Source organism: Macadamia integrifolia, chromosome 2 (genome assembly GCF_013358625.1).
Source record: "Macadamia integrifolia cultivar HAES 741 chromosome 2, SCU_Mint_v3, whole genome shotgun sequence".
NCBI classification, from domain to species: Eukaryota; Viridiplantae; Streptophyta; class Magnoliopsida; order Proteales; family Proteaceae; genus Macadamia; species Macadamia integrifolia.
Window position 1 is genome coordinate 18844177 of NC_056558.1, and position 12917 is coordinate 18857093.

Genomic DNA, 12917 nt, shown 5'->3' on the forward strand with positions numbered 1-12917 from the left:
TTTTTGAAAATTTTAAAGAAATAAAAAATAAAATAAAAATAAAGAATTTTTTCTGTGAGCGTCCACCTAAAGATCCAGTGGTTAAGAGCCAAGATTTAGCACTAAAAGAGATTCCAAGTGTCATGAGCTGATTGGTTAATACCAGATCCCCAAAGTTACACAAGTTTTTTCCTCGTGACATAAGCCAAACATTCTTATCAAAATTAAGACACAAAAATAGTAATAACAAAATCTCCTCTTTATTATCACTAAGCAAATTTTGCTAACACCCACTTGTTACAATCTCATGAAGATGAAACAATTGAGGCATAGCAAATAAGACATATAAACCACACAAAGACCCTGCAGTAGCAGGAGCCTCATACAAACATACTAACAGTGCGTAATTGAGTTGAACCACGATCATAGTTCAGAACATAGTAGCTGGAGGAGAGTACTATTTGATGGTAGCAGCTAGGTGGTGCCGAGAGCTCAGGGGACCCTGGCTAGGGTTCTCTCAGCAGAAGTAGTGACAGTGGCAAGACAATAGTCCTCGAATTTGGAAGCTAGAGTCTCGCAAAATGGCTGAAGCTCAGTAGAAACAGTCACGTAGCAGACGCATAGGGAGCAGTAAGAAGTATCAGTACAGGAGCAGTAAGGAGGAATTGATTTTGTGCAGGCACAGCCATCGCACCAGCTACTGTCCCCCCTCTTCCTCCCTGTCAAACACAATGTGATCATAATGTAACCCTGAAAGGGAAAGATAAGAGGAACCCAACAACAATATCACAATATGTGAGAATGTGAAAGGTGGGAGGAACCCAAACAACAACACCAGAGGTGGGCTTAGCTTTGTATTACCAGTTGGTATGTCAATGACTGAGAGAAGCTTAGCAACATCTACTCTAGTAGCAGCAATTGGAGCAGGCATTGTTGCTAGAGAGAACAGAACCATTACTGTCATCATCAACACCACCACCTTCAGAGCCATCTCGAATGGATCTCACTAACAATCTTCACTTAACAGTTTTCAACTACACAAAACTTGTTGCCTTACTACTTACAAGTTCACTGCTTGGGTCATATTTATAAGCGAGAGAAGCCTCAGAGAACCATATTCCTTTACCTAAATACCCTTATGCTTAACAATTCCTATAAACCTGAGAACCAGAAGACATATCAAATAATTGTCCTTGTCCTTGTCCTTTGTGATTTAACAGTGCAGAAGGCAATAACTAGGTCGAATCCCATTCACATTTCATTGTCCTTTGTGATTTAACAAATAATTGTCTTTTTTTCTTTTTTTTCTTTTTTTAAGCTGTGTTTAGGGACCAAGAGAAAAAAAAAATGTACATTTTTTGTACTTTTTTCTTTGAGTTAAGAATTTTTCTTTGCACTTGGTATGTTTTCACTCAAGAAAAGATTCACTTTTTCAAATTCAAAATTCCTCTTGAAAATTGTGAAATTTTCTTTAACTCTCCTAAAAATTTTCTTGCCAAAAACACAAGAAAACATAAGAAAATATAGAAAGATAATAAGACAAAAAATGAATGATTACACAATTATTCCCTATGTGTTTATCTTTCTCTTAGAATTCAAAATTTTTTGAATTTTTTTCTTTTCTTCTCTTGATAACCAAATATACATACTTTTTTTATTTTCTCACAATTTCTTCTCTTTTCTGCTCTTTTCTTTTCTTTTATTTTCTCAATTCTTTTTTCTTTTCTTTTCTTTTCTTCTCTTGCCTACCAAGCATAGCCTTAGGGAAAATTTATGCTCTTTAATTGATAAGAAAATCAAATGGATGAAAAGTTAAAATTTCAAACCTAAAATAAAATTTTTTTTATTCATTACTCAACAGGACTGTATAATCTAATTAAATTTTGGGAGTGTTCTCAGTGGGCAGCCTCCACTAGTGCCTTCCGATGATCTATCTATTTCCTCCACTCATATGGGTCTTTTTACATGGGGAGGAGAGATAGACTTTGGTGGAGGCTGATTCCCCCGATAGAAAGCGTTATTCCTTAAATTTCTTATTATATTTAGTTATGGTATTTTTTAGATGTAATTTTTACTTTGCTTTTCAAACCCAAGGCTTTGTTTGGTTATAAGAGGAATCAAAAGAAGGGAAGTGGAATTTTGGAACTTAAGATATAAAATTTTATAATTATTATCTAATGTGACCATATCAATAACTCCAAATCATTCCATATTTGGTTATTAAATTTCACTTCATTTGCATCTAAATCCCTTGATCTGAAAATTAAAATAAAAATTACATGAAACATATATATCATTACTAAATATGATAAGAAATTTGAATATTTTATACAGTATTTATATGGATAATAATTACAAAAATTTCTCTATGAGGTTTGAAATGTTTCGCTTCTCTTCCCTTCAATTTCCCTTGCAACCAAATATAGCACAAATTATTTGGATTTAAAGTAAAGTGAAATTTAATAATCAAGTATAGAATGAATTTTTTTTTAATTGAGAAAAAAATGGAATTTTTTTTTTTTTTTTTGGTAAAGAATTATTTAGAGTTACTGATATAATAATGTGAGGTAATGGATACAAAAACTTATTTTTAGGCTTGAAAATTTCACTCCCCATTCAAATTAAGCTTTTAAAATTAAAACAATGTATTTCTGTTTACAAAAGTACCACCTAATTTTTCCTTTAACCAAATTACTCAAAACAAAATTTGATGTTACAAAACTACCCAAAATAGTGCTAGATACCACCCTACATGCAATTTTTTTACGATGTTACTCCCAACTTCCCTCTCTCATTCTCTCTCCTCCTTGGGACTTGAGTTCCTCTCTCTTCCACTCAGCAACTCCTCCTGTCGAGCAATACAACGAGATGATTGAGTTCATGGATAGTGATCAAGCACATTTTCAACTTAGGCTCATTTCATATTGTAATAAGAAATATCAGAGAACCACAAAACATCACAGGGGACCTGAATATGTCAATCAAAGGAGAAAGTTTCATTGCCTATCCTAATTTAGAGTGTAAGCTAGATGGAATCATACCATGTAAAATGTTTATAAATTGTTTAATAAATAGTGTTAATAGTGTTTGATAGATTATAATCATTTTTCTTTTCAAAAAGCATTCTCTTCAAAAGGCATTCTCCATTATGCACCGAGATTAAAAACCATTCTTCAGTGGTTGAGCCCATGTCTCACGGTCTCGAGTCTTCTCCTCCCACGCTGTCACACCTGTCAAACCCCAATCAACTGTGTATTTGATCATGGAGATGATGCCATGTGGATCCATCCATGGATGTGTCCAACCACCAATGAGAGTTGAATGTTGAAGGAGCTGCTTTTAGAAATTAAGAGTCCGTATTATAATGTTTCTGCCGTTTCTGTTTCAAGAAACGATAGAAACATAAATTTTCATTTTTGTTTTCAGAAATGGAATTGAAGGTGTTTGATAAGTCATGTTTTTGGAAGTCGGTAGTAACCAGTGAAAGAATGACCTCGAGTCGTTTTCAGAAATGTCTGGGTCGTTTCTTGAATCAAAAATCAGTAGAAATTTCTATTTCTATTTCTAAAAACAAGTGAAACAAAACAGTTTTATCAAAGGTTTTTTATTCCGTTTCTACCGTTTCTGAAATAAACGCGTTTCTTAAAATGTTATCAAACGGGCCACAAGTTGGAGAGTATAAGTTGTTGAACCCATGTGTCCCTCGCCTCCCCCATGTCACACCTGTCAAACCTAAACTAATTTTACATGTGTATTCAGAGACGTTGCCACGTGGATCCAGCCATGGAAGGGTCCAATGGAAGTCGTATGTTTGGAGGAGCTGGTTTACAAAGTTGGAAGTGGTTGAGGACGTGCATACAGCATACCCCAACTACTAGACACTTAGGCCCTAGGTTCTTCCGGGGAAGCTCACTGTGTTGTTAGGTCTCATGTTCATGTTTGTCATAGGCACTTTGTTCACCTACTCTTCTAGATATCATGCGACTGACCCTTCCCCCCTGGACAGAGAAAGTAGATTAGTTCCATTTTAACTCTCTATAGCAGTGGCTTGGGCTGGCTGTGTTTGGGTGGTTCTGGGAAAAATGCCAAACCTTATTATTAAGACTATGTTTGCTAGAACATATTTTGAAATCCGATTCTTTCCCATTTGCTCATTTTAGAATATGTTTTTATACCCGAAATTTATTCTGAGAACACATACCAAATATAATTTTACTTTAATTTTACTTCCAACCGACCCACTTGGAGAGTTTCATCTATTTGTCATTAAATTTTACTTCACTTTATCACTAATAATTTTATGGCAAGAGGTTTTTACAACACGAGAATGCAATTTCCCATCAATAGGCATCGTGGGGAATAATTCGTCTATAAAAGGCATTAATTACGGAGAGGGGGTTCATGGCATGAAATGCAGAAGTTGTGGGTCCATGGAATAGAATGTACACACTAGTGTCTAGAACGCATTCTAAAACTTGATTTTTCTCTATTTTCTCACTTCAAAATGTGTTCTAGACAAAAAATCTATTCCGAAAATACATATCAAACACGTTACTTTGATATTAAACAAGCAAAACCTAAGAAAGACTGAAGGAAAGACAATATACCATCCTTGTCTAGCAAAATTATTCCTTCCTTTGCAGCTTCCTAGAATAGCATTGGGTGATGATCATTTCTCCATATAACAAGAGAGAACCCTAACTCCCCAAAATGGGATCTGGTTGGGGTCCCCACCGAACAAGCAATACTCAAACTCCCACACATGTCTAGGCCTGCATAAGCATTTGGAAATCCATGTCTCTCAGGGCCTAAAATAAGAAAATCAAATGGATGGGAAGTTAAATTTTCAACCCTAAAATAAAAACTTTTTATTCATTACTCAGCATGACTGTATAATCTAATTAAATTGTGGGAGTGTTCGCTGTGGGCAGTCTCTACTAGTGCCTTCCCATGGTCTATCTACCTCCTCCACTCATATGGGTCATTTTACATGGGAAGGAGAGATAAACTGTGGTGGAGGCTGAGTCCCCCTATAGAAAGTGTTATTCTTTAAATTTCTTGTTATATTTAGTAATGATTTTTTTTAGATGTAATTTTTACTTTAATTTTCAAATCCAAGGCTTTGTTTGGTTATAAGGGGAATCAAAAGAAGGGAAGTGGAATTTTGGAACTTAAAAAATAAAATTTTATAATTATTATCTCATGTGACCATATCAATAACTCCAAATCATTCCATATTTGGTTATTAAATTTCACTTAATTTGCATCTAAATCCCTTGATCTGAAAATTAACACATGTCTAGGCCTGCATAAGCATTTGGAAATCCATGTCTCTCAGGGCCTAAAATAAGAAAATCAAATGGATGGGAAGTTAAATTTTCAACCCTAAAATAAAAACTTTTTATTCATTACTCAGCATGACTGTATAATCTAATTAAATTGTGGGAGTGTTCGCTGTGGGCAGTCTCTACTAGTGCCTTCCCATGGTCTATCTACCTCCTCCACTCATATGGGTCATTTTACATGGGAAGGAGAGATAAACTGTGGTGGAGGCTGAGTCCCCCTATAGAAAGTGTTATTCTTTAAATTTCTTGTTATATTTAGTAATGATTTTTTTTAGATGTAATTTTTACTTTAATTTTCAAATCCAAGGCTTTGTTTGGTTATAAGGGGAATCAAAAGAAGGGAAGTGGAATTTTGGAACTTAAAAAATAAAATTTTATAATTATTATCTCATGTGACCATATCAATAACTCCAAATCATTCCATATTTGGTTATTAAATTTCACTTAATTTGCATCTAAATCCCTTGATCTGAAAATTAACATAAAAGTTACATGAAACATATATATCATTACTAAATATGATAAGAAATTTAAATATTTTATACAATATTTATATGGATAATAACTACAAAAATTTCTCTATGAGGTTTGAAATGTTTCGCATCTCTTCCCTTCAATTTCCCTTGCAACCAAATATAGCACAAATTATTTGGATTTAAAGTAAAGTGAAATTTAATTATTAAGTATAGAATGATTTTTTTTTTTTTAATTGAGAAAAAAATTGAATTTTTTTTTTTTTTTTGATAAAGAATTATTTAGAGTTACTGATAGAATAATGTGAGTTAATGGATACAAAAACTTATTTTTAGGCTTGAAAATTTCGCTCTCCATTCAAATAAAGATTTTAAAATAAAAACAATGTATTTCTGTTTACAAAATTACCACCTCATTTTTCCTTTAACCAAATTACTCAAAACAAAATTTGATGTTACAAAACTACCCAAAATAGTGCTAGATGCCACCCTATATGCAATTTTTTTACGATTTTACTCCTAACTTCCCTCTCTCATTCTCTCTCCTCCTTTTGGACTTGAGTTCCTCCCTCTTCCCCACAGCAACTCCTCCAGTGGAGCGATACAAAGAGATGATTGAGTTCATGGATAGTGATCAAGTACATTTTCAACTTGGGCTTATTTCATATTGTAATAAGAAAAATCAGTGAACCACAAAACATCACAGGGACCTAAATATGTCAATCAAAGGAAAAAGTTTCATTGCCTATCCTAATTTAGAGTATAAGCTAGATAGAATCATACCATGTAAAATGTTTATAAATTGTTTAATAAATAGTGTTAACAGTGTTTGATAGATTATAATCATTTTTCTTTTCAAAAAGCATTCTCTTCAAAAGGCATTCTCCATCATGCACTAAAAATAAAAACCATTCTTCAGTAGTTGAGCCCATGTCTCACGGTCTCAAGTATTCACCTCCACCCTATCACACCTGTCAAACCTAAACCAATTTTAAATGTGTATTCAGAGATGATGCCATGTGGATCCGGCCATGGAAGGGTCCAATGGGAGTCGTATGTTTGGAGGAGCTGGTTTACAAAGTTGGAGGTGGTTGAGCACGTGCATACAGTATACCCCAACTACTAGACACTTAGGCCCTAGGTTCTTCCGGGGAAGCTCACTGTGTTGTTAGGTCTCATGTTCATGTTTGTCATAGGCACCTTGTCCACCGACTCTTCTAGATATCATGTGACTGACCCTTCCCGCTGGAGTGCTGGACAGAGAAAGTAGATTAGTTCCATCTTAACTCTCTATAGGAGTGGCCTGGGCTGGCTGTGTTTGGGTGGTTCTGGGAAAAATGCCAAACCTTATTATTAAGACTATGTTTGCTAAAACATATTTTGAAATCCGATTCTTTCCTATTTGGTCACTTTAGAATATGTTTTTATACCCGAAATTTATTCTGAGAATATATACCAAATATAATTTTACTTCCAACCGACCCATTTGGAGAGTTTCCTCCATTTTTCATTAAATTTTACTTCACTTTATCACTAATAATTTTATGGCAAGAGGTTTTTACAACACGAGAGTGCAATTTCCCCTCAAAAGGCATCCCGGGGAATAGTTGCATATAAAAGGCATTAATTACGGAGGGGGGTTCATGGCATGAAACGCAAAAGTTGTGGGTCCATAGAATGGAATCTACACACTAGTTTGTAGAAAGTATTATAAAACCTGATTTTTCTCTATTTTCTCGCTTCAAAATGTGTTCTAGACCAAAAATCTATTCCAAAAATACATATCGAACACATTACTTTGGTATTAAACACGCAAATCCTAAGAAAGACTGAAGGAAAGACAATATACCATCCTTGTTTAGCAATATTCTTCCTTCCTTCACAGCTTCCCGAACCAGCATTGGGTGATGATCATTTCTCCATATAACAGAGCCCTAATTTCCCAAAATGGGATTTGGTGGGGTCTCCACCGAACAAGCCAAGACTCAAACTCCCACACATGTCTAGGGCCTCTAGGCCTGCATAAGCATTTTGAAAACCATGTCTTTCAGGGCCCATGGGCCATTACTTGAAACCATACAAGATCAGCGATTTTACATTCCCCTTCCGGTCTTCGATTGGATCTGATCTTCCAGCTGTTGGTGTACAATATGGATGGAATTATTGATCACATAGGGGGTGGGACAGTAATTTTACAAGTCCCTGTATTTAGGCATAAGAACCACATGATCAGATTTCCCTTTTTTTTTTGTTCTCTCCTTTACTTATATACCCCATGCGTGTTATTAAGATTACCACCTCTAAAGTTATCATAGACTACCTTTATCATGTCCTTAATCCCTAAAGGGAATGGATAAAAAAAAAAAAAAAAAAAATCCCTTTATTCAGAGTAAATTTAGAAAAAAAAGATAGACATTAATTATTTGTTCTATAAAACCATGTATGGCAATAAACGAGAGAAAATACACATACAATAGATAAAGGCAAATTTAATAATCAAAGGAAAGTACCTTAATCAAAAGAAACCAGCTCACTCAGAGAGGAACATAACCAAACCCTAAGAGAAGGGTCAAACATCCAAAACCCGGGAGGAGGGGGGGAAGAAACAAATCAAAGGCTTTGTTTGGTTAAAAGGGGAATGCAAATTTTTTATGTAAAGTAGAATTTTTTTCCTAGAAAAAATAAATTTAGATGTTTGATTGCAAGGGAAATATATTTTACATGTGAAAAAAATTGCACTTAACCATTAAAATTTCTCTTTTTATTTTCCCACCAAAATATGAAGAAAAAAAAACACAACTCTCACGATCTCTCCCACTCTCGCGAATCTCACCCCACTCATGACTATCAACAATCTCTCTCTCTCTCTCTCTCTCTCTCTCTCTCTCTCTCTCTCTCTCTCTCACGCGACTCAATTGGGTTTGTTTTGACCAAAAGACTTTGGGTTTGAGCCAAATGGAGCATTACTAACCCTTTGGGTTTGTTTTGGCAAAAAAACTTTTGGAATGGGCCTTTCAGTCGTTATCACTTGTGATCTATTACTATTTTCTATGTGATCATCTTTTACATTCTTTTTTAAATATTTATTTATGCTGCATTCATTTGATATAGAGAATGAAATGGTTTAGTTTGGTTAGTGATAGAACATCGTATTTGATGACATTTGGTTTGATTTGGTACAGACCTTGAATGACCTGATTCACATAACCAATATAAATTTTGCGAAGCTGGGTGGGTTCTGGATTGAAAAGTACTCTCTCACCCCCCCCATCTCTTTTGAGGAGTTTGGTTGGATTATTAGTTTTTTAAAATTGTACATCTATTTTACATCCAACCAAACAAGTATGGTAAATTAATTTCACTTCACTTCTGTTGCAACCAAACGAATCAAAAGGGAAAAAAATCGCTTCACTTCCCTTCATTTCACTTCCCTTCACTTCCCATTTCCCTTGCAACCAAACGCAGCCAAAGCACAAATAGGGAATACAAGGAAAGGTGGGAAGGGTGGGGGGGAAAAAAGAGAAGAAAAAAGGGGGGAAGAACTAGGGTAGGTGAAAGAAGACTGGGAGATCCCATGAAAAAGCCAAATGTCTATTCCCGTTTGTGTTTGGACAAACTGCACAGTTGTGAAGAACTTTGTTTCTCACATCAAAAGTGGTAGTATCAAGATAAGGCCCATTTTTAGCCCACTAAGAGTTCATTGGAGCCTGTTTACTAAGCCCGATACGTTTAAAGATCGTTTAAAGCAAATTAATCATCTAGAGTCTGATTATAGCCCATTTAGAGTTAAATATATAATTATCCCACTTAAAACTGGACTAAGGCCTGTTAAGCCCGATTAAAGACAGGGTACCCAATCGATCGTTGATAAATGAAACCATGCCTAGAGGGCTGATTACTTAAACAGGCCAATCATGATGCAAAATCTTAAAATGAAGAAACCCGATTAAGCACGACCAATTAATTGACGGCACCCCTACTAGCCCATGAGAAATATATAAGCTAAAGTTTGAACTACAATTGGTCTGACTCTAGGGTGTATCTTTATTGGAATTTCACCAATTCGGGTTTTTTTTTTTTTTTTTTGCCTTCATTAACTTTTTTGACATTTAAAAATGTGGATAAAGAATTTTTTATGGGCGTCCACCTAAACATCCAGTGGTTAAGAGTCAAGATTTAGCACTAAAAGAGATTCCAAGTGCCATGATCTGATTGGTTAATACCAGATCTCCCAAGTTACACAAGTTTTCTCCACTTGACATAAGCCAAACATTCTTATCAAAATTATGACACAAAAATAGTAATAATGAAATCTCCTCTTCAATATCAATAAGCAAATTTTGCCAACATCCACTTGTTACAATCTTATGAAGATGAAACAATTGAGGTATAGCAAATAGGACATATATAAAGCACACAAAGACCCTACAATAGTAAGAGCCTCGTGCATTAGATTGCTCTTTATAAAACACACACGTACAAACATACTAACAGTGTGTAATTATGTAGAACCATGACCATGGTTTAGAGAGACATAGTAGCTAGAGGAGAGTTATATTTGATGGTGGCAGCTAGGTGGTGTTGAGAGCTCAGGGGAGCCTGGCTAGGGTTCTCTCAGCAGAAGTAGTGACAGTGGAAAGACAATAGTTCACGAATTCGGAAGCTAGAGTCTCGCACAATGCCTGAAGCGCTGTAGGAACAGTCAAGTAGCAGACACATAGGGAGCAGTAAGAAGTATCAGTACAGGTGCAGTAAGGAGGACTTGATTTTGTGCAGACACAGCTATCGCACCAGCTACTGTCCCCCCTCTTCTTCCCTGTCAAACACAATGTGATCAGAATGTAACCCTAAAAGGGAAAGGTCAGAGGAACCCAACAACAAGATCAATGAGAGAGAGAGAGGGAGAGAGAGAAGGGGGAGGCCATAAACCACATGGACGCAACCCTAAAAACAACATCAGGGGTAAGCTTAGCTTAGTATTACCAGTTGGTACGTCAATGACTGAGAGAAGCTTAGCAACATCTACTCTAGTAGCAGCCATTGGAGCAGGCATTGTTGCTAGAGAGAACAGCACCATTACTGTCATCAACACCACCACCTTCAGAGCCATCTCGAATGGATCTCACTAACAATCTTCACTTACAGTTTTCAAATACACAACTTGTTGGTCTTGATACTTACAAGTTCATTGCTTGGGTCATATTTATAAGCAAGAGAAGCCTCTGAGAACCATATTCCTTTACCTAAATACCATTATGTGTCAATTCCTATAAACCTGAGAAGCATAAGTCATATCAAATAATTGTCCTTTGTGATTTAACATTGCAGAAGGCAATAGTAGGTATAATCCCATTCACATTTCATATCTCTATCTCTACTGTTAAACTATTGGGCTTCTTTTTTTTCTTTTTTTTTGACATTGTACAGGCATTTAAGGGAAATTTTTCACTTCAATAATTGATAAGAAAATCAAATGGATGGGAAGTAAAATTTTCAAGCCTAAAATAGAAACTTTTTATTCATAATTACTCAACATGATTGTATAATTTAATTATATTTCGAAAGTGTTCTCTGTGGGCAGCCTCCACTAGTGCCTCCTCCACTCATATAGGTCATTTTACATGGGGGAGGAGAGATAGACTGTGGCGGAGGCTGATCCCCCCTATAGAAAGCGTTATTCCTTAAATTTCTTATTACATTTAGTAATGATACTTTTAGATGTAATTTTTATTTCGCTTTTCAAACTCAAGGCTTTGTTTGGTTGCAAGGGGAATCAAAAGAAGGGAAGTGAAACTTTCGAACCTAAAAAATAAAATTTTAAAATTATTATCTCATGTGACCATATCAATTACTCCAAATCATTCCATATTTGGTTATTAAATTTCACTTACTTTGCATCTAAATCCCTTGATCTAAAAATTAAAATAAAAAATTACATGTAACATATATATCACTACTAAATATGATACGAAATTTAAATATTTTATACAATATTTATATGGATAATAATTACAAAAGTTCCTCTTTTAGGTTTGAAATGTTTCGCTGCTCTTCCCTTCAATTTTTCTTGCAACCAAATATAACACAAATGATTTGGATTTAAGTAAAGTGAAATTTAATATTCAAGTATAGAAAAAAAAAATTATTGAGAAAAGAATGAAATTTTTTGGATTTTTTTTTTATACAGAATTATTTTGAGTTAGTGATATAATAATGTGAGCTAATGGATAGAAAAACTTATTTTTAGGCTTGAAAATTTCACTTCCCATTCAAATAGAGCTTTTAAAGTTACAAAACAAGTTTACAAAATTACCACCTAATTTTTCCTTTAACCAAATTACTCAAAACAAAATTTGATGTTACAAAACTACCCAAAATAGTGCTAGATGCCACCCTATATGTAATTTTTTTACGATTTTACTCCCAACTTCCCTCTCTCATTCTCTCTCCTCCTTCAGACATGAGTTTCTCCCTCTTTCCCTCAACAACTCCTACTGCCAAACGATACAAAGAGATGGTTGAGTTCATGGATAGTGATCAAGCACATTTTCAACTTGGGCTCCTTTCATATTGTAATAAGAAATATCAGTGAACCACAAAACACTACTGAGGGACCTAAAAATATCAATTAAAGGCGAAAGTTTCATTGCCTATCCTAATTTAGAGGGTAAGCTAGATAGAATCATACTATTTAAAATGTTTATCAATTGTTTAATAAATAGTGTTAATATGGTTTGATAGATTATAAAATCATTTTTCTTTTCAAAAAGCATTCTCCATTATGCACTAAAAATAAAAAACCATTCTTCAGTAGTTGAACCCATGTCTCCCAGTCTCAAGTCCACCTTCCACACTGTCACACTTGTCAAACCCAAATCCAAACCTTAACCCTAACCCTAACCCAATCTACTGTGCATTCGATCATGGAGATGATGCCATGTGGATCCATCCATGGATGTGTCCAACCACCAATGGTAGTTGAATGTTTGAAGGAGCTGCTCTTCGAAATTAAGTTGGAGTCCCAGTAGTTGAACCCATGTCTCACAGTCTCAAGTCTTCACCTCCACCCTGTCGCACCTGTCAAACCTAAACCAATTTTAACTGTGTATTCAAAGATTAT

The 12917-nt window shown here is 35.0% G+C and overlaps 2 protein-coding genes across 3 annotated transcripts in view; both read right to left on the reverse strand.

Moving 5' to 3' along the window:
• Positions 1 to 10997, reverse strand: part of LOC122062963 (seed trypsin/chymotrypsin inhibitor TI5-72-like) — a 98167-nt gene extending 87170 nt beyond the window's left edge. The window contains exons 1-2 of one of the 2 annotated variants that reach the window (XM_042626639.1): positions 10781 to 10977; positions 10096 to 10613 (exon numbers count right to left, since the gene is read on the reverse strand). In XM_042626639.1, the coding sequence (XP_042482573.1) occupies positions 10387 to 10613; positions 10781 to 10907 (354 nt within the window). In that variant the 5' untranslated portion in view covers positions 10908 to 10977 and the 3' untranslated portion in view covers positions 10096 to 10386. Of the gene's footprint in view, positions 1 to 10095; positions 10614 to 10780 lie in introns of those variants that run through there. The other variant, XM_042626643.1, reaches the window with a different exon arrangement.
• LOC122062982 (Bowman-Birk type proteinase inhibitor 2-like) lies at positions 218 to 1047 on the reverse strand. Its single transcript, XM_042626653.1, has 2 exons — positions 841 to 1047; positions 218 to 698 (listed from the first exon to the last, which is right to left on the reverse strand). Exons 1-2 carry the CDS (start codon positions 968 to 970, stop codon positions 472 to 474), a joined length of 357 nt encoding a protein of 118 aa, XP_042482587.1. The 5' UTR covers positions 971 to 1047; the 3' UTR covers positions 218 to 471.
• Positions 10998 to 12917: the final 1920 nt, after the last annotated feature.

Coding starts and splice junctions, on each gene's coding strand:
- LOC122062982 (XM_042626653.1), bottom strand. CDS start 970: ATGGCTCTGAAGGTGGTGGTGTTGATGATGACAGTAATGGTTCTGTTC. Junction 699..840: donor AGTCATTGACATACCAACTG/GTAATACAAAGC, acceptor TGTGTTTGACAG/GGAGGAAGAGGGGGGACAGT.